Below are 25,661 nucleotides of genomic sequence, written 5' to 3'. Positions count from 1 at the left end.
TAATGTAATTCACCAAAATTACCCCTTCCGTACATTACAATTAGTGGTTGAAACGGTAGAACTTGATAAAGCAACCAATCAAAATTCATACCCAATGTTGTTTAGACCTTCCGAGATCAATATCTTCAAACAAACGGGCAGACATTGTTTTACCAACATAGTCAGCAGAATCTTCTTAGAATTCCTGAAAACGATGACTAAAAACTACATACAATAGGAGTTTATTATGAATAAAAGTACAGTAAATTAAAAGATATAAATATTAAAATTTTGAGAAACATGTATACATATAAACATACTTAAAAGTGATACAACATAAATATTTTGTATATTTATGATAATTTACAGAAATAATTTCAAAAGAATATAACATTAAATAAAATTTATCGTTTCTTTATTTTGACATCAATAGCTTTTTGGGCAGATTTATTAGCAGTAATAACCAGTACGCCATCAGAGGATAGATTTGAAACAACATCTTCAGGTTTGGCTCCACTGGGAAGTGTATATTTCCTGAGAAATTGTCTGGAGACCATCTTAATTCCATCCTCAGCTTTCTCCTCATGTTTACCCTCGACAGTGACAACACCTCCAGATACACTCACACTCAACTCATCTGGTCTGTATCCAGAGGTGTCCAGGCTAACCTCCATCTTCCTGTCATCCTCCTTCACACGAATCACCTCACTGTCCTTGTCCTGCAAGCAATAGAAACATAAATAAAAGGTAAGACAAAGATGTACTTCCAATGGTAAATTATAGAAGCAAATTAAAATATTCTGAGTTTATGACTTATCCTAAAACAGGCAGGTTCTTTACCATAAAGTGTGATATCCCCCCGAAAAAAATAACACTTCTTCCCTTCTTTTCAATTTTTCTTCCTTACACTGACCTTCCCTTTCCCTCTTTAAAGTCCTACTGCGGTGCCTGCCTAGTCGGATTTAGTGTATCCCTGCAGAGTTTAAATCCTCCCACAGGGGTTTATAGTAAACAAAGAAAACTATTCACCTTCCGTTCATTTTAATTTACTTCAAAAGTAAAAGGGGGTTCTGTACCCGCCAGAAACTTTAAGGAAAACTTCAAACTATACCTGGAAAATATCCAGATCCTGGAATTCCTTGAAGAGACTGGGCTGCATCCATTTCCTTGGGAAGGGCATCATCCAGTCCTTGTGATGGTGCCACAGGTCCAGAGGATGCTCATCCTGATTTATACAAATATTGTGCATTAGGTCAAGTTGCATCACGCTATTCTATGCTCAAAACAATAAAAACAATTGATTGAATAACAGTTGCGTTATCTCTTATTCAAACTAACCCCAAAATGTAATCAAATATGTCATAGTAATCTTTACTAAAAATTTCAGCCGTCTATCTTGAATAGGAGCAGAGAAAATCACGTTTTACCCTATTTGTGTCTTACGGACAGACGGACTGACGGACAGAAGGACGGATATTGTGAATTATATAGTAGCTTCGCACTATCTTTTTCCATCGATCATTTTACATTTATAGATTAAAGATAAGTGTTGATTATGCAAGATTTTAATTATAAGGCATTACAAATTTGAAGATATAAAATGTTTATTTTCTAGTTATTGCACAATAATTTCCTGTTTAAAGCTGATCTTTCTATCACTGTTTCTAGACTTGCTTTCACTGGATTTAGATTCTTTAGATGATTTGAATTCTCTTAACATCATTGATGAACTATTCCTGATCAATTATTGCAAGTGGATCACCAATAACAGAGATAAAATCAACCTTATTCGACGTTCACTCAAAGCCCAAAAATAATGGACTTAAAAGTGTATTAAACTGTATATAAGACATTTGCGAATATATTGATACCATTAATTTGCCTCTTAGATAGAAAAAAGTATGTTTTTTTAATATTTTTCTCTTGCTACAAATCAAATTTCAAATTTGAGTCACCAAAAATGCTAAACTAATTTTTGCTCTAGAAGAATCAATTTTTGGAGTTAGAAAGTGCTTAATACCTCATTTTAATCGCCTGGCATTGCTTTATAATATACAGGTAATGACTTGGTTTTTTATGGAACAGCTGACTAAAAAATTGAGGTTTTGTGATAAACCCACTTTTGTTGTTGCTCCATAAATGATATTTTTTTCCCCAATTTTTTTGGCTATAAAGAAGCTTTATATATTCATATAACATCCACCTAAATTTGACTTTTGATATTTTATTTATAACATCACCAGAGGGAATTGAATTTTGGAAAAAAAATATCAATTTATATTTTACACTGCTATGCATTGTTCTTGTTCTTGTTTCTAAAAAAAATTTTATATTATAAAAAAGAGAATTATTTAACGCTTCTATAGGTAAGTTTATCATTTTTCTAGGCTAAATATAACTATAATTACACCATTTTAAAGTTAGACATCTTAACATATTAACACAATTATTGAATCGGTCTGTATTATTAAGCTGGCAACTCTTAAAACAGCTGCATTTCATTATCCTATTATATAAAGTAGTAATCTTTTTTGTCTTCAGCTTAAGATTTCGACCATTACAGTACCTATTGAGTTCTGTGTTTTATGGATGCTTCTTATAGGACCCTGGATAGTTTTGGAATTTTGAAAAAAATATCAATTTATATTTTACACTGCTATGCATTGTTCTTGTTCTTGTTTCTAAAAAATATTTTTATAATTAAAAAGAGAATTATCTAATGCTTCTATAGGTATGTTAATCATTTTTCTAGTCTAAATATAACTATAATTTCAGCATTTTTTAAACATCATTATATTCAAGTTATTGTAATTTTTAAATAAAATATCAATATCAAGAACTATTGGAACAATTTTTACCATGCAAAACAAGGTGTTATAAAGTGTAGGATCCCTCACAATATCTATCTGTCTGTCTATAATGAAGTTAGTAATTATAATTTATAAATGTTATGGTTGAGATAGATTTATAACTGTTAAAAGTGTCTATAATGCATTACACATGTAATGCTAATAGAGAGGATGCTATAAGAGTGCTCTTATAATGTGAACTTCTCATAATTGAATGGGCTTCCTGAAACCAGAGACCATAAAGTTGGCCTAGTCACTACAAGGGGGAGTGCAGGAGTATCCAGGGGGAGTTGCTTGTAAAAGGGTAATTTTTTTTAGGGATGGGGGTAATCACCCCCCGTAATATATTATGAGGGGTATAAAACCAGCCTTTTAAATTATTTTTAATAGGAGTAAAGAAAATCCTTAAAACTTACAAATCTAGGAATCAAACTAGCACCCCAACCAATAATCGGTTCCATGCCAAATGTAGGAGTGGAAAAACATTGGAGGGACAAATGCTTGAGTCCCAAACGTCAGAGTGGAACAAACGCAGGAGTGGTACAAACGTTGGAGTGGACAAACGCAGGATTTTTGGGACAAACATCGGAGTGGACAAACACAGGAGTCCCAAACTTTTTTTTCAATTTTGAATTTTTTTATACAAACACAGCCCCCCCTACCTTCGTCCCGTTACTTTTCTTAGTTAGGTTAGGTTAGGATATAGGCTAGGGGGCTGAGCGCTGCAGCCATAGTCATTATTTTGTAGACAAGAGTATAAAAAATTCCAAAATTGTAATATTATTAAAATAGTAGACACTCCTAGGTTTTATTTAAGCAATGTCCACTCCAATGTTTTCCACTCCAAGGTTTGTCCACCTTGATGTTTGTCCACTCTGACGTTTGTCCCATTCTTACGTTTGTCCACTCCAATGTTTGGGACTCCTGCATTTGTCCACTCCGACATTTGGGACTCCTATGTTTGAGGTAGAACCCCATTAAGTAAATCTCAATAAAACTTGATAAAATTATGCAAAATATCAAAGTATTCAATCCCTGAATTTCAACCATCTAACTTGAATAGGAGTAGAGAAAATCATGAAAACTTGAAATGTAGGAATCGATATAGCCCACCCCAGTTTTTTGGCAAATCCTAATGAAACTTGATGAAAATATGGAGTATTGATAGAGAGAGAGAATATTCAATCCATGAAAATTTCAGCCTTAAATCTTTTATAGAAGCCGAGAAAATATCGTTTTCCCCTTTCTGTCTCAGACAGACAAACATACCAATGAACAGACATACAGATGAATGGACAGACAATGGACGGACAAATATTTTGAATTATAGAGTAGCTTCACTACTAAAAAACTAAATAGGATAATTGTTGTAACCAAATTGATTTCAGTATGTTTTAAATGAGCTTACTTAATCAAGGACATCCAAGCTTTTTGATTTGGGGGGAAGGGGGGGGGGGAATTGCAATATCTAAATTTGGGCATCCCCATGTTCATTTTGTGGGGTAATCTTTATATAATAGAGGCAAGGACGCCAAAGCTTTTTATATTTTTTTTTTGGGGGGGGGGGGGGGAGGGGAAGATTAAAAATTATGGGGTTGCCCCAAACTAATTAATAACCTCCCTCTTTTTATATAAAGATGCTAATTCCCCCCCAACCCTAAGAGGATATAAGCAGTAAAAAACCCCGCAGGGGGCACAATTTTCTAACACTTCTTTCTTATTTAGTCTTTTAAAAGGATTCAAAATGCTTTGACATATATATATATATTTTTTTAACTCTTATTTTATACATCTTAATTGGAACTGATGATCTATTTTTATAGAGAAACATATGTATTCCACCAATAAAAAGTTAAAAAATTAAGTGTGTTTATACATATAATAATTACTATATATAATAAGATAATGAAATGCAGCTGTTTTAAGGGTTGCCAGCCTAATAATACAGACCGCTTCAATAATTGTGTTAATATGTTAAGATGTCTAACTTTAAAATGGTGTAATTATAGTTATATTTAGCCTAGAAAAATGATAAACATACCTATAGAAGCGTTAAATAATTCTCTTTTTTATAATATAAATTTTTTTTAGAAACAAGAACAAGAACAATGCATAGCAGTGTAAAATATAAATTGATATTTTTTTTCCAAAATTCAATTCCCTCTGGTGATGTTATAAATAAAATATCAAAAGTCAAATTTAGGTGGATGTTATATGAATATATAAAGCTTCTTTACAGCCAAAAAAATTGGGGAAAAAAATATCATTTATGGAGCAACAACAAAAGTGGGTTTATCACAAAACCTCGATTTTTTAGTCAGCTGTTCTATAAAAAACCAAGTCATTACCTGTATATTATAAAGCAATGCCAGGCGATTAAAATGGTGTATTAAGCACTTTCTAACTCCAAAAATTGATTCTTCTAGAGCAAAAATTAGTTTAGCATTTTTGGTGACTCAAATTTGAAATTTGATTTGTAGCAAGAGAAAAATATTAAAAAAACATACTTTTTTCTATCTAAGAGGCAAATTAATGGTATCAATATATTCGCAAATGTCTTATATACAGTTTAATACACTTTTAAGTCCATTATTTTTGGGCTTTGAGTGAACGTCGAATAAGGTTGATTTTATCTCAACAACTATCCCCATTTAAATAACCAACAGACCAAAAACTTACCCATTGCTATTTAACTAAAAAAATCGCATCAAGATCCTGTGGTATTACAAAATAAGCTGTCTATTATTAGTAGCGAAGCTACTCTATAATTTGAAATGTCCGTCTGTCCGTATGAAACATTTTGTGGACAACGTGATTTTCTCGGCTCCTTTTCAAGATGGAAACCTGAAATCTTCAGTGATTAAATAAGTTTACATTCTTCATATGTTCATTAAGTTTCATTAAATTATGTCAATTAATTGGGGTGCTAGATCGATTTCTGTTTTTTTAATGTTTCATTTTTTTCAACTCCTAGTCCAGATAGACGGCTGAAATTTTTAGGACTTGAATAAGTATATATTTTACATACTTCCACAAAGTTTCGTTAAGATTTACTTATCTGTCGTGAAGCTAGATCGATTCCTATACTTCCACATTATAAATCATGAAAGGTTTCGTGATTTTACTTAATTTTTTTTATATTACTTATGGATGTTGTCATCCTTGTTTTGTTTAAAATTTTGAAATACAACAAGCTAATTATTTATTTGTTAAGCTACGCTTTCATGTTTTTTGCCATCCTTATGTGATGAAACAAGTACGACAACATCAAAAGTAGCGAAGCAAAAAAATCTGAAATGTAAAAGGGACAAAGTGAGCAGATGTTCAGTTTTCATAAAAGTAAGGAAAGAAAGAGAATATGCAAAATTTAAAGAAAATTACGAAGCCTCATAAGGTTTATGTCTTTTAAAGCATGACAGCCAGGCAGACGGGAAAACAATGTATTCGCATGTGTCATAGGAATCTTTGCTGAAATTTCAGCTGTCTATCTTGAATAGCAGCTGAAGATAATCACATTTAGCACAAAGCGTTACGGGCTGACTGTCTAACGCACAGACAGAAAAAGTGAATTATATAGATTAGCTTCTCTACTAAAAATAATTTAAAGTGGGGGTTAGGAATGGTTCACTAGCAATTAAACACCTTCTCTCTCGTTCTTTCTCTGATCTCATTAACTCATCTGACATAAGCGAGAAAGGCCTTAAATATAAAAAAATATTGCATCATTAGAACAACTATTTGACTTTAACTCAAAATAAATTTCTACGTGACAAAAATGTTTACTGTATGTTTACATTAGGATTTTGTTTATATTAGTCATTTCTTATATATTGTTTTTTTGTTGTATGAATAAAATGGAAAAAAAAGAAAAATTGAAGCGATTTAAATGTGTAAACGAAGAGTGAAAGAGATACACTTCAACCCACATTTAAATAATGAAAAAATATAGAAATTCTTTTATGGGGGGAAGGGTGATGATCTTTGCAATAACATTTTTTTAGGTGGAGTGGAATATCGCGCTTTTTCACAGGACTAATGCATAGCTTTCCAAAGAACAAATTCTTACAAACTATTTTGCAACCATTTGTTCAATTTTTCACAAACATAAAAATTTGCAATTTTACCTAAAATCTTGGTCGACCTGTTTCCACCAGTCTCTGGACTCGTCCAACATTTTCTCCCGGATTTTCTCAAAGTGCTCCCAAGTGGACTTAAAGAAAGGATCCTCGAAAAAGAAATCCCTGATGGTCAGGGGGATTTGTGTGTCGCAAGTCATTTTAATTTCTGAAAAAATTCAAATGATTTATATTTTCACAAGCGGCTTCGCCCCTAGCCTCTAGGGGCTTTGTCCCAAGAGGTAATTAAAAAAAAATTTCTGGTGCTGCCAATTTATGTGAAGTAACTGCCAATTTTTTTTTTTTTTTGGGGGGGGGGATATGCATTTTTTTGGGGGTTGGTGGTCGCCCACCCTCCAAGAAAATAGCTTTAAACCACCAGGACCAGTAGGTATAATCCCTGAAAGGTAGAGCCCAATCGGTTCAGTGGTTACCGAGATCTTAAGCTTCAGACGAACAGACAGATAGACGGACAGACATCAAGCTACTTAGTTTTATAGATTACAAATTTGTAGGGGGGGGGGGGGGAGGGGAGGGGTCCAAGAGCTACATAACCAAATGTATGTTTTATCTTCCTTTCTCTAATGTGCATGGTAATGAGATGCGCCTGTTTTTAGGCCAAAACATTTCAACAACTTACAACGATGCCTGACATATAAGCAGTTTCTACAACAAGAGGACCCTAAAGGATAAACCTATATTGGATTTTATCTTTGGTATGAATTGTATTTGATATCAAAGTTTAATTTAAATCATAAACAAATGAATCAATGATTTGGATTATGATTTCTTTTTTTGAAAAAAAATATCTAACATAAAATCACATAAAAGTGAGCAATATTGATTCCACAAAGTTACATTAGTATAAATTAGTTAATATCTGACTAACAAAGTAAAACTGGAAAAGAAGAATCATTAAAAGCTAGGAAGTGGCCCCCTCTAGGTGCCCCCCTTTGGCTACCTCCTGGCAAATATGTTGCCCCCCTATGCTCCTATCCCATTTATGAGTAACAGGGGCCCCATCCGGTATATATTTGGGAAGGTGCCAGGCAGGGATACAGGGATATTTCAATAGACATTAGATTTATCCTGTTTTTGTAATTGTTTGCTGTAGATTTTAAAAAAAGAAAACGATATGTATGTTACAACAAGAACAAATTTTTGCATAAAAAAGAATTGAAATTAAAATAATGTTGACTTTTCTGTATTTGAACAGTTGATAATAACATAAAAAGGTTATTTGAAACTTTAAATATTTTCCAGTATGGTTTCGAAACCGCTGAATTAAAACTGGTTCTGAAACATGCTGAAAAATCATGTATCTTATCATTTTATAGACAATTTAAAATAAAAATCGTAACTTGCTACCAGTTTTGTTATTCTGGGCCTTCAGCCTCTCCCGTCTAACAAAATTGGAATTAAATTTTAATACTATTTTTTTTTAGTTTACTATTCGCGGAAAGTTGTCTATAAAAGGATGCGATAAATAACAATTCCTGTTTCTATGAATTATAGCGCACACTTGATTTTTTGAGTTAGACGGAAAATAGTGCATTTTAACGCTGCCCAAATACATCAATTTACATAGACGCGAAAACAAATGTTTTAGTGAGTTAAATACCGCACCTACTTTACAATCAAGATATGTCCGACAATTAGTTTATCATATTACAATAAATCTATTCACGTAACAATCTGCTCACAAGCTTAATCCATTTGATTGTATGAACATTGTTTTAATGTTCTATCTTTGTTGCAAAGCGTTTTAAAGTGTCATGTTCCACTTAATAAAAATACGTTTTAAAAGAAGGGATGAAAGAAAAAAGTAGGAAAGGAAGCCCCTTAAAATGGATTTAGACGAATTTTTATGACGTCGCAAATGACAATTTTTTTAGTGCTTCCTTGTTGCGCCTTTTCAAAACATTTTCTAAAGGGAGATAGCTAGTTATAGAATAGCTGTGCTACTAAAAAATTGCATAATGATTATCTAATATTTATGAAATCACGACACACGACTAATTTTACTCTTTTTTTAGTGGCGCAGCCACTCTAAATGTAGCAGGTTTCCGTTTGTATGTCTATACGTTCGCAACAAATTAAAAAAGCTAATTTAAATATTAAAATCGTTCTATCTTTCTCATAGTTTGTATGGAGATTCTTGTAACGATGAGGCAAACTATACAAACTTTTCACAAATCCAGACGTTAAATAATATTTTTGTTTTTGGATCACACAAATTGTGATTTTTTTGTCTGTTTTGCTTTCATGAATATCGTCATCCTTGTTACATAATTTTTTCGTGACTTTAACACTTGAATTTTAAAATATTTCTATCACTTTTTTGGTGGACTTTGAACTAAAGTACTCAAAAAAGTAAATTAATTTTTGTAGTTTTACATCTATTTTTAGTACAAAGCTTCTCTATAAGTGTTTGTGCAAATAATTTTCACTTCACTCTCCCATCACTTCGCTTCCCTAAACTTCCTTTTTCCTTTGATATCCCTTCTCTTTTCCTCCAATTTTTGTTTTAATATTGTAGAACTCATATAAAGATATCATCATATTAATATAAATATGAAATGTATGTGTTGTAGATGCGAGATCTAAGTTTCAAATGAATTGAATGTATAGACATCACTTTTAAAGAAAAGCTTCGCTTCTAGAATAATTTATCTAATCTTCATTATAAATATGTACAACAGAGGTATATACCTAATTTTGATTGACAGACCCCTCTAATTAATGCACTTACCTCAGGGGACAAGTCATTGATATAATAGTCAATCCTTAGGAAAGTCCATTTTAAGTAGTACTCATAGAAGAGCAATCTCCATATTCCAAATTTTGGACAAGCGCCCCATTCGCACTACCAGTGTAATGAATCGATTGATGAATTGTTATTTTAGTTAGTTGGGCTATATTTCATTTTTATTTCTACTGTTCATAAGTTACTGATTAGGTGAGGTTTCCTCATATAAAAGTAACATAATGTCCTTCTCTCTGTCTCATTTCCGATCAAGCTTTTTATAGGTACTTGAAAGGGTTTGGGATATGGGGAGAGAATCTCAACTCTCCCAAGAAAAATGGGAAGGGTTGACTTTTCCCTAATGTGTCCCTAGAAGCCTCTAAGGGCGTAGTATCAATTTATTCATTAAAAATTCAGACAAATATTTTTAAAAATTAAGGAGATGCGTATGTGTGTGTGTGTGTGTGTGTGTGTTGTTTCTATGTAATTAGTTTTGGGTATGATATCATACTTACTCATATAGTCACAAACAACACACACACACTCACATCCACATACACACACACACACAGATACTCTGAGAGCAAGGACAATTATCTTCATAAAACGCAGGTACGATTTCTAATTCAAGTTGTAGGTAACCTTCCTCAAAATAGCTATAAACCTTCACTGTAGTGGAGAACCATGTCAGTCCAGCAGCAGTTAGCGAGATCCTTCGCACGTACACACACACAAACAGGCATTCTGTATTATGTATGGATTACAATGAGTATATTATGAGAACATAGACGCACGAAAATTAACAATTGTAGAGTATATATAAACTGTAGAGTGTATAAAATGGAATGAAATTTGATCCCAAAAAATCAGCTAGACAACTCTAGTCTTATTGGATGGTCTGTCAGTAAATAATGCAACAAAAAAAATAGGAGGTTTAGATAATTATAAAATAATTGCTTTTATTTTGAGCTTCTTTGTGTAAAGACCATATGAGGTCTTACTTGAAATACGAATACATTTGCAGGGTTCTACACCTTACTTAACCTAACCTAAAATCAAAATTAAGTGGGAGATTAGAATTTTGCTCACTTCTGACAAAATATGAGATTTTAACTCAATGTTGATGTGCTAAATTTAAATATTACATTAACCAGACATTTTTTACATCACAACAACATTAATAATGTGATATAGACATTTTAATGCAAAATTATGATTTTATTTAGTCAAATCAAAAACAAGCATGACAACGTAGTTAAAAGTGAATCTATATCTATATTACAAAGTAGAATGATGTCTGTCCATCTGTCCGTCCGTCCCTTAGGATCTCAGTAACCACTGAACCGATCGGATTCTACTCTTCAGGAAATATACCTACTGGTCCTGTGGTGGTTTTAGACTATTTTCTTGGGGGGTGGGACACCCCCAACCTTTAAAAAACAAAAATCCTCCAACCCCCTTTTTTAGGTAGGCTGTATTTTTAAAAAAAAATCTGTACTATGCATCAGCCTGTAGCAGTGCCTATCTTTTTAAAACAATTTCTATATAGGAGGGTTGACTTCCCCTTACCTTATAGGGCAAATCACCTAGAGGCTAGGTGCGAAGCCACTAGTATTATATAAATCAATGATTTAGACAAACATTAACAAAATTCATTGATCTATCACAAATAGTTAAATACAAGATACTTGAAATGAACATATTTCCAATTTTAAGACAAAATGATAGAGATGCTTACTGTCAAATTACCATTGAAAATATTAAGAGGATAATAAGTCATGAAAAAGTTGTAGCAAAATGAACATGACAAAAAGTGATTATTGAGTTGCTTAGCTTTCTAAAATGTACCTTTTCAGTGGATGTAGAATATGGACGTGGATATTTTATGATAGAGGAAAAATTGTAGTCAATTTAGGTTGCTTATTCCCGTGTCATTTATTAGTCAGTTCGTTTATCCAGTAAAAGGGTAGGGGATTGGGTAAACGAAATATTGTTTTTATAGCCCTTTCACTTTATCAGAGTACTAGCGGCTTCGCCCCTAGCCTCTAGGGGCTTTATTTCTGAAGGTTCAGGGGAGAATTTTAAAAATTTTGTTTACATTTTTTTTTATAGATATTTTCTGTATTTCATAGCTTTTTATAACTTTTTATATCATTTTATAACTCTTTATAACATTGTATAACTCTTTTTAACATTTTATAACTCTTAATAACTTTTTATATTTATTTATATTGATTTATGTTATTTAAAACAGTTAGGGAGTTGAATCCATTTTTATAGAAGCAGAAATATAATCTATGATTATGGTTTGGACCCTCTAAAACTGTAATCTACCTTTCCACTTTCCCCTCTCTTGGTGAAGATATCTTCAACGCCGATACGATTTTTGAAATGTAAGATTCTACTTTCCCTTCTCTTGGTGAAGATATCTTCAACGCCGATACGATTTTTGAAATGTAAGATTCCACTTTCCCCTCTCTTGGTGAAGATATCTTCAACGCCGATACGATTTTTGAAATTTAAGATTCCACTTTTGCCTCTCTTGGTGAAGATATCTTCAACAAGAGAGACAAAAGTGGAATCTTATATTACGATTTTTGAAATTTAAGATTCCACTTTTGCCTCTCTTGGTGAAGATATCTTCAACAAGAGAGACAAAAGTGGAATCTTATATTTCAAAAATCGTATCGGCGTTGAAGATATCTTCACCAAGAGAGGGGAAAGTGGAAGGGTAGATTACAGTTTTAGAGGGTCCAAACCATAATCATAGATTATATTTCTGCTTCTATAAAAATGGATTCAACTCCCTAACTGTAAAACCTTCGAACTTTTTCTTTTTTTTAATGTTTTTAAAAATTTCATTGCCATTAGCCTTTTTGGGGCCTCGCCCCTAAAAAAGAGGATGGTTTCACAAATTTGATAAAACAAAGTTTAAAAGAAGAAAAGAAATTAAAAAATAAAAAAAATAATTGAAAATATAAAAAAAATACCTATAAAAAAAGTATAAAAAAATATAAAAACATAAAAAACATTAGAATTAGAAAAAAATATGAAATTATTTTTTCGGGGGAAAATTTTCATTTCGGAGGGGTTGGGGGTGTCCCACTCCCCAAGAAAATAGCTTAAAACCACCAAACTTCCTTTAAATAATTATATCTGACGTTTATCAGTGATTGTATCTGTTCCTTGTATATGTGTGGTATTCGGCAACCCTGGGCCATGCTGCATGGCAACCCTGACCTCGACTTGTAGGAGGGCCGAGAGCCCTCCCCCGAGTAACGGGGGAATGGGTCCACCTGACCCCTCCCCCATGCTTTAAAATTGATTATAGTTTTGACAGCCGCATTATGGTTAATCTGAATTGTTTGGTTCCCCACCCCTTTCCAGGGATGGGGGATAATTGTTGTCCATTTTGATTAATGCATGTATATTTATATTGAACTTTTGATTTAGTATTAATTATTCCAATCTGTGTATTTATTATTTGTTGTATTATAAATCAGTAACCTTTAGACTCTGAATAAAGTAACATCTTAGTAAATTCTGTTTGTTATTTGGTGATATCTAGAGAAGCCCAGCTTCTCTATAATTATATGTGTCCACGTCTGTTCGCACTGCCGTAATCCTGAACTTGGGAAGCGGCCACTAAACCGAGACCGCTACCACAACTTGGTGACAGCTGTGTGAGATTACGGCAAACACAAGTGTAGAGCAGATGCGCAGCTGAGACTAAGGTACTCCCAGCAGTAAACTGGCAAAACTGACACAAGCAACCTAAATTACCCACCCTGGATAGCAAGGTCTAACTCTGTATCCGGCAGTTGTGGAAGCGAGAACCTTAGTAACTTGCCTGGGTAATAGTATCCAGCCGGCAGGAGACGAGCAGAAGGAGACCAAGGGGGCCTCCAGAGCTGCGGAGAGCAGCGAAAGCTAACGGAATACCGCGGAGAGCGGCGGAGAGCGGCGGAGAGCAGCGAAACCTGACGGAACACCGCGGAGAGCGGCGAAATCGGACGGAGAACCGCGGAGAGCGGCGAAATCCAACGGAGAATTGTGTGTGGACGGGCTGAAACAGGCCCGCGGACTGGCTGAAACAGGCCAAGCAACTGTAGATGGCTGAAATAGGCCCATTACCACCTGCGACGGATAGCAGGAATCGAACCCACGGCTCTGCAGGACGGGACATTCCCTGCCGCCGACTGGCTGAAACAAGCAAAATAGCCGCGAGCTGTGAACGAAGTTACAAGTGTAGTGTATAAGTAGGAGAAAAACTACACTAACTCTAAGTATCCCGGGAGGCTACAGCGCAGCCGCCCACCGAGGAAAGCAGATATTGTATCAGATTTTATGTATTGTCACCCTGGTGTGAGGGACAAACAAAAGATTTGTGGGCAGGGATTGGTAAGCCAAAAATAGAACCCAGGTGCGAGATAACAATGCATTGTTAAACTTGGAGCCACAACCCTGCAGCACGGCAAATACACCGCCCCTACCCCAACAGAAGGGGAGGGTCCCTCATAAATTAAAGTGAATATAATCCAAGGTGACATTTTGATAAGCCAAGGATTAAGAAGAAGCCCACCTACTTTTCATAACTCAGTCACCTGAGGCCCGCGGCACCCCCCTCCCCCTCTGGGGAAGGGCGGCCTTACCCCGTCCCCTCACACGTTCCCCCTTCTCCCCGCACTCAGACAAGTCCGTCCACCATGCAGAGACAGAGACCGGGAGAACGGAGCGCATCACACGGGTTGCGCAGAGAAGCTCGGAACGCAACGAAATCCGTCGGACAAAAGGGAGAAAACGGACCAATGGGAGAGCAGATTGAGGGATAGGCGAGAGTTTTCACCTGTGTGCGCGCGCCCTGATAGTGCATAGGCGTGTTGTGAAGGGGTATTACACACACACACCCAGGAGGGGAGCTACTCTATAGCACACAAAGGATAGATCCCAAGGAATTGCAAAGCTCCACCCCCTGTCTACAGTGTGATAAGGAAAACTAAATCAGTTCCTGACAGCAGTTCAGACCCTCAACAACTTCCTAGAACTGCCAGCCTACCTCAAAGCTGAGTGACTAGCAAGAAATTATCACAGTGTATACATATTTATATTTGTGTTCCCAACTATCAACCAAGTGACAAAAAGGTAGTGATTGTTGGTATAGTGACCGAAAGCGTAAGCAACCAATAGCTTCGGCTTAAATTCGTGACACGACGCTGAACTTTTGACCATATGGAGCAACCACAAGTTTGGGGAGGCGATCAGCTCCAGGGATAGCTCCAGGATGACCCCCAGCCGGCTCCAGCCGAGTACCGCAAGCTGATGCTAAGTAACCTGCCGGAGTACAGGGGGCCGCCCAAGCAGTCCTGGAACTCCCATATAAGGCGTCTCGAAATGGCATGGGCGGCTTACAGAGTGCCCGCCCATGACACGCTGAATCGCCGCAACGCCCTCCTACTATCCCTGGCGGGACAGGCGGCGGAGATGGCCTCCCACCTGTTTGGGGAGGCAGGCCAAGCCTTGACCTACGACCAGGTCAAGGCCGAGTGCGAAATGTTGTTCCGGCCAGCCTATGAATCACAGACCTTGAAACAGGCCTTCTGTGATTATAGGCAGCACTCGACGGAGCCCATCCAGGCCTACATCTCCACCAAGTGCGCACTCTACAGGGAGGCATACAGCCATGAGGACCTTGAACTCCTCATAGATGAATTGAACCGCGGGATCCGCAACGCCAACGTGAAGCGCATTATAATGGGGCACGAGATCGCCTTGGTCCCCAAGTACACGCGCCGCGCCATGTTCACCGTGACCATGATAACCAAGCAGCTGAAGGAGGGTGTGTGCCTGGTGGACGCAACCGACGGACTTACAGGCTCGGCTAGAGTCCAGTTGCCCAACTATGACAACTCGGAGCCCATGGAGATTGGCGCCTTGGCTCCGGGTCTCCACCAGATGGGGAAGGTCGCACCGGACGACGCTTCCAAGATCCCTGGCCGCTGCTACCGGTGCAATGGGAAAGGCCACCGGGTCAGAGATTGTCCTACCCCCCAGGAGGTCAGCCAAGACGAGCGCCGCCCTCAGCCCCGCCGTGACCGGCCTGCCCGGTGTGAACGTTGCCACTACGCAGGCCATACGGCGGCCGATTGCAAGGCCGATTGGGACCAGGTGGCCGGGAGGAGGCGTCTAGCAGGCAAGGGCGCTAACTCGGGCAAGTCCAGCTCCCAGGTAGCCAACATGGAGGGAGGTGCACCACCGACAGCACCCCAGCAGGCCGCCGCCCCCAGCGCTGTGGGCCACCAGGAAGGTATGCCGCAGTTTGGAACCATACCAGCGAGAATCAACGTGCTGGGAGGAGTGGCTGAACCCAACCGGGTCGGCCTGGGGTTCAGCCTAAACCAAATGGGGCCAGAATATGTGCAGCCAACCAACATTGCGGAGCCAGAAGTCCTGCGGCCGCTGCCACTGGGCCTCAACATGATGGTACCTGCCAGGCCGAGCCCCCTGAAGGAGGAGGTGACCCCCGTCACCCCCAACGAGAGACGAGAGGCGCTACCCAGCGCCACCTGGACGATGTACAGGGAGACCCTCGCGGCCGCCGAGTGGGAGAGACGAGAGGCGCTAGCCGGCACAGCCGAGACGATGTACGGGGCGACAACCGTCGCCGCCACCTGGGAAGGACGAGAGGTGCTACCCAGCACCCCCAAGCCGATGCATGGGGCGACAACCCTCGCCGCCACCGAGAGACCTGACCCCTGGGACGAGTCCGCAGCCGCGGAGGAAGGGGTGACAACCGTCACCCCCAGTCAGCTCAAGCCCCCAGCCAGCCAAGAGTGTCCGCCCCCTGGCCGTCCAGCTGTCCCTCACCCTCAACTGAGTCAGGATAATTTAGAATTAGTAAATGTATTGTATCAAACATTTTGTGCCCCCCCAGCTTTGCCTGTGCCCCCTGCACCAGAAGCTGGGGAAATTGAGATTTGTGGGTATCAGGACTTGTCTGTGCCACATGCACCTGAGTTCCTAGGGCTGGGGAGGGATGTAAAGCAGGGCGAGCCTGTGCCACACGCACTAGAGCCCCATGCCACTAGGCATGCACTTGAAGAGGGAATGGCCACTTTGAAGCTAGGGGAGCCGACGCCCCACCAGGCGCTGGTTGCCTGTCAGTCCGTCATTGGGGAGGGTATAGGGAAGCCCCGGGCGTCTAAGGATAACACTCAATGGAAATTTATATCTAGCCAGGAACAGACAACCAGGCCCCCTTCCCAAGGCACCGCTGTGACCAGAGACGAGAACCAGGCAGCCGAGAACCCGCAGATGCGAGCGATGGGATGGTGGCCGTCCGGCCGGTGCTCCCACTGGTGGATGGTCCTGTGGGGCCTGCTGCTAGCAGCCGTATGGATCACCGCCAGCTACGTCCTGATAGGGTGGGACTGTGCCAACCCCACTCATGTTACAGCCTTCAATAAGGAGCGGATGTGTAGCCAGGAGCCGCTACACCAGGAGGTGCCCCTAGGCCATGAAGTACACATCCTGCAACAAGTCAAGATCCGGGAGACTACTGGGTATAGCTGCCAGCTCACAGTGTCCCAGTGGACCTTCAGGTGTGGCCTCTGGCCACCTGAAGGTGACATCGGTCCCCACCCTCATGCGGCCGACCAAAATTGACCCAGAAACTTGCCGAGACCTGGCCCGGAACCGAGTCTACATCCTGCCAGGCAAGACAAAGCCATTGACGTTCCAGCTGAACCACCCCCTGTTTTTCACCCTTGATATGGTGGGGGCGCTTGTAAACAGCCCTGAGGGGGTGGGTTGTGAAGGAGAGGACGTACACTTTGAAGGCCAGCTGTATCGCAATGAGCTGGTGCTCCAGGAGAGAAGACTGCTAGTCAAGGAGAAGACCTACGTAGTAGAGGACGGACGGGTGGAGTCCCAGTCTGACCACCTGACCCTGGCGTGTCCCCAGTCAGAGCTGTCCTGCGTCACTGGAGAGGCCACGTACGTGTGGGACCACCTGGGAAGAGATTGCCCCTTGAGACTGATCCGCAGCCTCCAGCCCAGCCTGGTGATGGATGCATTCTTGGTGGACCATCAGGCACAATTCTTCATTAACATGACTACCCCCACCTCTATAGTGAACTGCGACTTCGAAGCCCATGCCACCAACCACCCCGCATTGTTCGTGGCAGCTGACCCGGCCGCGGCAGAGCTGCCCAGAGTGTCGGCCAGGGACGTGGATGTCCCCCTCCAGGCCCAGATACACGCGGCCTACATTGGATTCACCCTGGAGACTCGGATGCGGAGTGCAGCCGCAGAAGAGGTGGCGGCAAATTGTTGGAAGCTCCAGCAGCTGGATCCGGCGCACCCGGTGCATGTCCAGGGGAGCACGTTTTCCATCTTGAGGGGAGATGTGTTGCTCCAGCTTACCTGCCAACGGAATAAGTACGTGGTAAGGGAGAGCAACGAATGCTGGGACAAGGTGCCGGTGGAGCCCACCGGATTTGTAGATGCCGTGACGAAGGTGTACAGCAGTCACGCCACCAAGATTCCCTGTTCCTCCACCTACCCCTTAACTGTGCACGCCGAGGAGGGGTGGATAGAGCTAACTCCAGCCCCTAAGAAGAGGCCGCCCCCGCTGGAGACACCCAAGCAGCTGCTGACCGAGCCCCTGGATGACTTTAGCTCGGGAGGGTTGTATTCCCAGGCCGAACTGAATGATTGGCAGCAGCTACTGTCGTTCCCGGCGTACAAGGCCGCCATGCTGACCGGCCTATCGTATGGCTCCTGCGTCCAGCAGGTAAGCTGCTCGGCCACAGGAGACCATGGCATTGTGTTCTACAACATCGACAGGCTGGCGGAGGAAGGGGAGGAAACACTGGACCTCTGGGCTGGCTTCAGACAGGCCGTCCACGAGTGGGGAGATGGCGCAGCCATACTGTGTTTGTTGCTGTTGATCCTCAAGCTACTGGGGGACTTGACCATTATCTCCCTGGCGGCAGCACAAGGAGGTGTACGTGCCGCCCTGAATGCAATGTCACAAGTATTCCTGTACCATCCAACCCTGTACCGCAAGGCCTTGGCCAGGGCCAGGGCCAACCACACCAAATCTCGAGATTTCTCGGTGGATTGGGATGCCATCCCTATTGGCCGGGAAATGGCCGAGGAAATGGTGTCCATGAAATCCTCCGATAGCGGAAATGACCGCCAAGGCAAGCCTGGGCCTAACTCTGGAAATGTAAGTGGAAACCCCCGTGGCCCCTCGGGAGGCCAGGCTGGCCCAGACGGTAAACCTTGTAGCCAGTGCCCCAGCCGCTGCCACAGCCAACCAGACCGCCCCGTTGCTGACCGGCCGTGCCCCATGGTGGCCTGGCAACCGCTGGCACCGATCTACGGACCCAACAGAAGCCGGCCTCTACCTTCTACCCCACGTTGGGAGCTCATCAACTTTAAGAGCCTGCAGACCACCACTATGATTCCATTGAATTGTTAACCCCTGTAAATAACAGTCCCTACACCCCTGAGGCCGATAAGGCCAACCGTCCATGAACACCCCCCCCTTACCGCTAGGGTGGGGGAACCGTTCCACAAGGGAAAACTGAAGGCCTCAACCACTGTCGGAAGTTTGGCGGTGCAGACAAACCTCCCAGCCTTCCGAGGGGAGAGTTGTGGTATTCGGCAACCCTGGGCCATGCTGCATGGCAACCCTGACCTCGACTCGTAGGAGGGCCGAGAGCCCTCCCCCGAGTAACGGGGGAATGGGTCCACCTGACCCCTCCCCCATGCTTTAAAATTGATTATAGTTTTGACAGCCGCATTATGGTTAATCTGAATTGTTTGGTTCCCCACCCCTTTCCAGGGATGGGGGATAATTGTTGTCCATTTTGATTGATGCATGTATATTTATATTGAACTTTTGATTTAGTATTAATTATTCCAATCTGTGTATTTATTATTTGTTGTATTATAAATCAGTAACCTTTAGACTCTGAATAAAGTAACATCTTAGTAAATTCTGTTTGTTATTTGGTGATATCTAGAGAAGCCCAGCTTCTCTATAATTATACGTTCACGTCTGTTCGCACTGCCGTAATCCTGAACTTGGGAAGCGGCCACTAAACCGAGGCCGCTACCACATATGTATTTATCAATATCGTAGCTGCCCTATAACTAGGGAATCTTCGTAGGTTTGTCCGATACACGTTAGATTGATGGGCACCCTAAATCATGAAATTACCCCTTTAATAGAATAGAGATTGGACTCTAAAGTTAGTACAGTTCAATCAAGACTTGGATAAAAATTGAAACATTTAAATTCACACAATACCAAGAGCGACTCACTGATTTTTTTCTTTGCAATGAATTATTAAAAGCGAGGCTTTTCTATAATTAGGGTCGGTCCGTCCGTACGTCCGTCCGTCACGGATAGCTTTTTTCGCTAATTTAGGCATGTTAGAATTGTCCTATTGATTTCAAACTTTGCATGGTGATTCCTGTAGTAGATAGGTATGATTTAGAAAGCGTAGCAACTCTATAATCATTACCAAAATGTCCGTACGTCCATTTTAAACATGTTGATTTTTTTACTTTTTCAACAACAAATTTTCATGTGATCTAATCATCCGATTGATCTGATTTTTGGTATATTGATTCCTGGGACAACAAAGTATAATGTAATAAGCTAAGCAACTCTATAATCAAGTCCTAAATGTAAGTATGTACATAAACATTATCCTGAATCATGCAGTTTTTCAACAAATTTACTTACAATTTTGCTTTGACTCTTATACATTTATATTATGATTATTTAGTTCTGACACTATACAAGTGTTCATGTCCGTTTGTCCTACCGTTTCAGTGCTTCGCATTTATGGATGTTCTCATCCTTGTTTTCTTTGCAGTGAGTTATTACATTTACTAAACAAGTCATCATATTTGTAATCTAAAATATTCTTGTTGTTGACTAATCCTCTTCTGAAGTAAGCAAAGCTCTGATACCTAGATATCAGATATCTGATTTATTGAGCTCCGCATTAATGTATGTTATTATCCTTGTATTGTATAAATGTATTCTGGTGACATTAATAAATTGCGAATCCCATAGAAAACACATCTAAAAACAGATAGGCTTCTTGCAATATCCTAATACTAGCGGCTGTGCCCCCTAGTATCTAGGGGCCTTGTAATCAAAGGGAAAAGGAAGGGTAGAAAAATAGCCTAAAGCCACCCCAATACTTAAAACTGAAAAAATAGCCTAAAACCATTCCTTCACCTACAGGAAGCTTTCCTTAAATGAAGAACTTGATCGATTCAGTAGTTATTGAAATCTTTACCTACAGACAAAAAAACCTTGCTACTTTATATAATTACTAGTTGCTTCGCCCCTAGTCTATAGGGGAGGTAAGAAAATAGCTTAGAACCACCCTAAAATATATATGAAGCTTCCCCGAAAAGCAAAACAATTCAGACCAGTATTTTCAGAGATCTTTAGTTTTAGACAAAAACTTACTACTACTTTATATTATAGGACAGGCTATAAAGTAGCAAGATGTCTGTCTTAAACTCTAATTTTTTTATTTGAATATTCAACTTGGTTTTAAGCTACTTTTTAGAAACCCCTTATTTTAAACCTCTCAAATTTTTGGTAATTCATTAGACTATCCCCATTCAAACCTTTGAAATCCCCTTAAAAAAAACAAGCTTGGACGTCCTTGTCTTCAGAGGTTATCCTGGTTAAATCTACTCAAAGCCCATCTTAGAGCACATCTTGTGATGAATAGCCCAGGAGTAGTAGCAAACATTGGTGTACATTCACCTCCGCATATAATCACAACAGCTCTGCAAAAACACAATAGCAAATAAATTATGGATTTTACATATCCTTATACCCTAAAGTAGACGTAGTATCGAATCCAATTTAAAGCGTCTCTATATGATATCTTGAAATCGAAGCATATTCATCATCCTTATTTTTAAACTATTTCAAGGAAAAGAGGTAGTTTATGCTGAAAAAAATTGGCAGATTTGATAATTTAATAATGTGATATGGTTACGGCGCGGACGTGAATGCACAATGCAAACATTGTCTTATAATTCCCCTCGGATTAAAAACATCCAATAACAGGGATCAATATTAACAATCATCATAATAAATTTTCTAATAACGCAGCTATTTGATAAATCTATATGTTGGTATGTCGTCTAGGGGTCTTAGAGAGGTTATACTATCTATGTACAATCTCTATTAGGATTCTTCCTTTGAATAAGCATTTTATAGTGCCTATAAAAAAACCGTCCTATTGGCCTACACTTGGTCAATTAAAATGTAAACTGGCCTGCCATAAGTGATTTAGTCTGTGTATTGGCCTAAAATTGGTCATTTGTATTGCATGACGCAATTTTTTTTACAGTTACTATAATGAGCTTTTATGGTATGTCGTTTTAAGGGGCTTAGCGAGGGTTGTAAATTTTACATTGTATATTAAGAATCTTCCTTTAAAAGATACTCTTCGATTAATAAATCATAGATTTGTTGAGAAAGCTTTGATTACATATATAGCCCTGTATCAATATATTATCTACTTACTACTACTAGAGTATTTACCCTACAAACCAACATCTCTCATACAGATAAATGTAAGGATAAGAAAATACCACCTAAATATCTAAAATAAATATTCAACAAAAAATTCTACAAAATGACATTTAATTACGTGGCTAATGTGGTATCCGCCTTGGTTAAATGGCAGACACCCGAGTTCAAATGACTACGGCAGTGCGAACAGACGTGGACACATATATTATAGAGAAGCTACGCTTCTCTAGCAATCACTAAATAATAAACAGAGTCTATTCAGGTGTTACTTTATTCAGGGTCTAAGGTTTACTGAAGTTATATACAACAAACAATAAATACACAGATTGGAATAAATAGTCCTAAAGCAGAATCAATATAAATACATATACAATAATCAGATTGGGCAATAATGATCCCCCATCCCTGGAAAGGGTGGGGGAACCAAACAATACAGCTTAACCATAATAAGGCTGTCAAAATCTATCATTAATTTTAAAGCATAGGGAGGGGTCAGGCTGACCCCTTCCCCAGTACTCGGGGGAGGGCCCTCGGCCCTTCTCCGAACCAAGGTCAGGGTTGCCATAGAACATGGCTCACGGCTGCCGAATACCACACTAACATAATATTGAGATGCCATTATAGCTGCTTAATTTTACGTTGATAGCTTGGAAACAGAAAACAGTATTTTAGTTAAGAGGAGTGGAAGCTATTGCCTATAAAACATTGGGGAAAGGTTTAACGTCTTCAGTTTCCATGCGGATTGAGCCGAGATTCGAACCCATCATCTCCCCAACTACGATTAGATGCAAACTTTAATATAAATGAATTAAATTCTAAAGGAATATTATAAAATCTTAGAAATACCACCTATACCATCATCCATGTGAATATACAAATATATAATGTTTGTCAGGAATAGGAAAAAGAATGTTATCATGTGTAATAACAAGGACGCAAACAAACATCCTAATATATAAAGTAGTAAGGTTTTTTTGTCTGTCCCGAAGGATCACGCTAACCGCTGAACCGATATTGTTCTCCTTTACAGTGAAGCTTCTTATAGGACCTGGGAAGGTTTTAAACTATTTTTGGGGAGGGTGTCTTCACTCCCCCTCCCCCAAAACATTTTTTTTGTTCTTTTAAACAAAATTTTAAAATGGGATGAGGTCGACTTTTACCCCCTCCAACCTTAAGTGCCGCTAGTTTTACATAAAGTAATTCTCCAAATTAAGGTATAGATAAGTGGTATTTATTCTTTACAAAATAGGGGGGGGGGGGGAGAAGTTGATGAGGGTGGAAACGCAGATTAGATAAAAAAAATGGTGGTATAAACAGTAAAATGTTTCAAAAATTTCAAAATACTTTTATATACATACGTCAGGACACATACGGACATGCCATAATTTTATAGTAATAAAAAGGGTGGTAGGTAGGTATCCCATGTATCTGAATGGTAAACACAGTTTCTCGTATTCATTCGAATCCGGTGGATAGGAACCGGTTCTCATCCATACGAAAAAACTATGTCTAGCACCGAATTATATCCAGTTTTCTACGAATATAAAATTGTACAATCATAAGATTAAAACCAGTTTTTTTTGCCGGTGCCTTCGGCACCTAGGGGCTAAAAAAATTGTTCAATCTTATAGTTGTACATTCTATATCCGCGGAAAGCCGTTTATAATACGATGAAAGAAATAACTATTCCGGCATCAACAAATAAATATCGGGGATACAGAGATAGGACAATGGACTAACAGTTAATGTTTTATCTTATCAACTAGCGTCTTCGCCCCTAGCCTCTGGACAGACAAACAGACAGACAAACAGACAGACAAACAGACAGACAAACAGACAGACAGACAGACAGACAGACAGACAGACAGACAAACAGACAAACAAACAGACAGACAAACAGACAGACAAACAGACAGACAAACAGACAGACAAACAGACAGACAAACATACAGACAAACATACAGACAAACAGACAGACAAACAGACAGACAAACAGACAGACAGACAAACAGACAGACAAACAGACAGACAAACAGACAGACAAACAGACATACAAGCAGACAGACAAACAGACAGACAAACAGACAGACAAACAGACATCGTTCTACTTTGTATTATAGATAAATATAAGGGATGGGGAGGGGATAATTAAATTAATATTTAGAATCCAAGTAATATTTTACAAATCTATATAGTGAATTATTAGAGCATTAGAGGAAAGTTTAAACAAGGATTAAAACATGCAAAAGTGACGTGGTTCATGTGTAGAAATTATTCCTGGAGTGGATATAAAGAAATAAGTAAATCTGTTAATTTTTCTTCCGAAATCTATAGAAATTGTCCACAAAAACGAAAATAAAATCTTTAGGAGGGGGTCAGAGTAGAAGGAAAGGAATTCATACATTATTTTTCTTGACGTTTCCGTGGCCAACCATCAATAAGAACAATGCAATAAAGTAAGAAATACCTTGTAGTTGGCAATTTTATGAGTTGATTTTATAAGACGACATTTGATATCGTTTCTAAGGGAAACACAAAAATAAATTCAATAATCAAGTTAAAGTACAACATGAAAGTTTAGATAGCCTGGTTCAGACAATTCGCATCTAAAAATCTTTCACGAACAACAAGTAGTTGTTTCACATTTAACTATCAAGTATTTTTGTGTGTAGAGTTGGGGTTCTAATAACTACCCGCGTTAATGACACTATAGAGGGTTTAGGAAGGTTTAGTTGAGAATAAAAGAAAGAAGAGGGGGGGGGGGGATGTTTTTCTAGAGGGCGTAATCTCATAAGATGGTTAAGTATTCCTTCTGGAAATAGATAAAAACCTTCCCTTAGAAAAGTCACTGAAAAAATGGAGCAAAATCGAGCCAGTTTTTTTTGTACAGTCTTTCTGGTCTTCTTCCTTAGCATTAAATTTAATGAAAAGAGGCGGAGATTTTAAACACCGTGGTTACACGCGCGCCGCATGTTCTATCCGGCTATATAGAATGATATCAACCGGCCGACGGAAGTAGTACCGAGATTCCTACAGTACAGCCAGTGAGGCTCTGTTGCACCTGGTGCCGCCAACGAGAAATCACCTAATTCAATATTATCTACTTATTATGTTCAACCGTAATAATAAAAACATGAAACGATTACCTATTAATTTATTAATATAATCATGTAATATAAATATTAACTATAACATGTCTATATGATTTGCTCATAACAGGATTGAAGAGTTATTGAATATAGGTTGAATTATTATTATGTTGTCTAAGTTTGGATTTGAAGGGGTAACTTAGCAGAGGGGTGGGGGGTTACATTATTGTTTGTAATCTCCGCCCACTTTACACAGTTTACAGGTTGATAGTTTTATTTCAACCTTTGTACTTGTAA

The 25,661-nt window shown here is 39.3% G+C and overlaps 1 protein-coding gene across 2 annotated transcripts; it reads right to left on the bottom strand.

Annotated features, from left to right (window-relative positions):
* Positions 1-205: 205 nt before the first annotated feature.
* Positions 206-7,143, bottom strand: LOC145321735 (uncharacterized). 2 transcript variants are annotated; one of them, XM_080163296.1, is made up of 5 exons: positions 6,953-7,143; positions 6,471-6,527; positions 1,616-1,715; positions 1,091-1,207; positions 206-698 (listed from the first exon to the last, which is right to left on the bottom strand). In XM_080163296.1, the coding sequence occupies exons 1-5, from the start codon at positions 7,102-7,104 to the stop codon at positions 384-386; spliced, it is 741 nt and encodes a 246-aa protein (XP_080019422.1). In that variant the 5' UTR covers positions 7,105-7,143; the 3' UTR covers positions 206-383. The 2 variants fall into 2 exon arrangements, with proteins under 2 accessions (XP_080019422.1, XP_080019423.1); XM_080163297.1 differs by lacking the exon at positions 6,471-6,527.
* Positions 7,144-25,661: the final 18,518 nt, after the last annotated feature.

Source organism: Acartia tonsa, chromosome 6, assembly GCF_053477335.1.
Source record: "Acartia tonsa isolate MP-2025a chromosome 6, ASM5347733v1, whole genome shotgun sequence".
In the NCBI taxonomy this organism is placed as follows: Eukaryota; Metazoa; Arthropoda; class Copepoda; order Calanoida; family Acartiidae; genus Acartia; species Acartia tonsa.
This window is presented reverse-complemented; position numbering and strand designations above follow the sequence as displayed.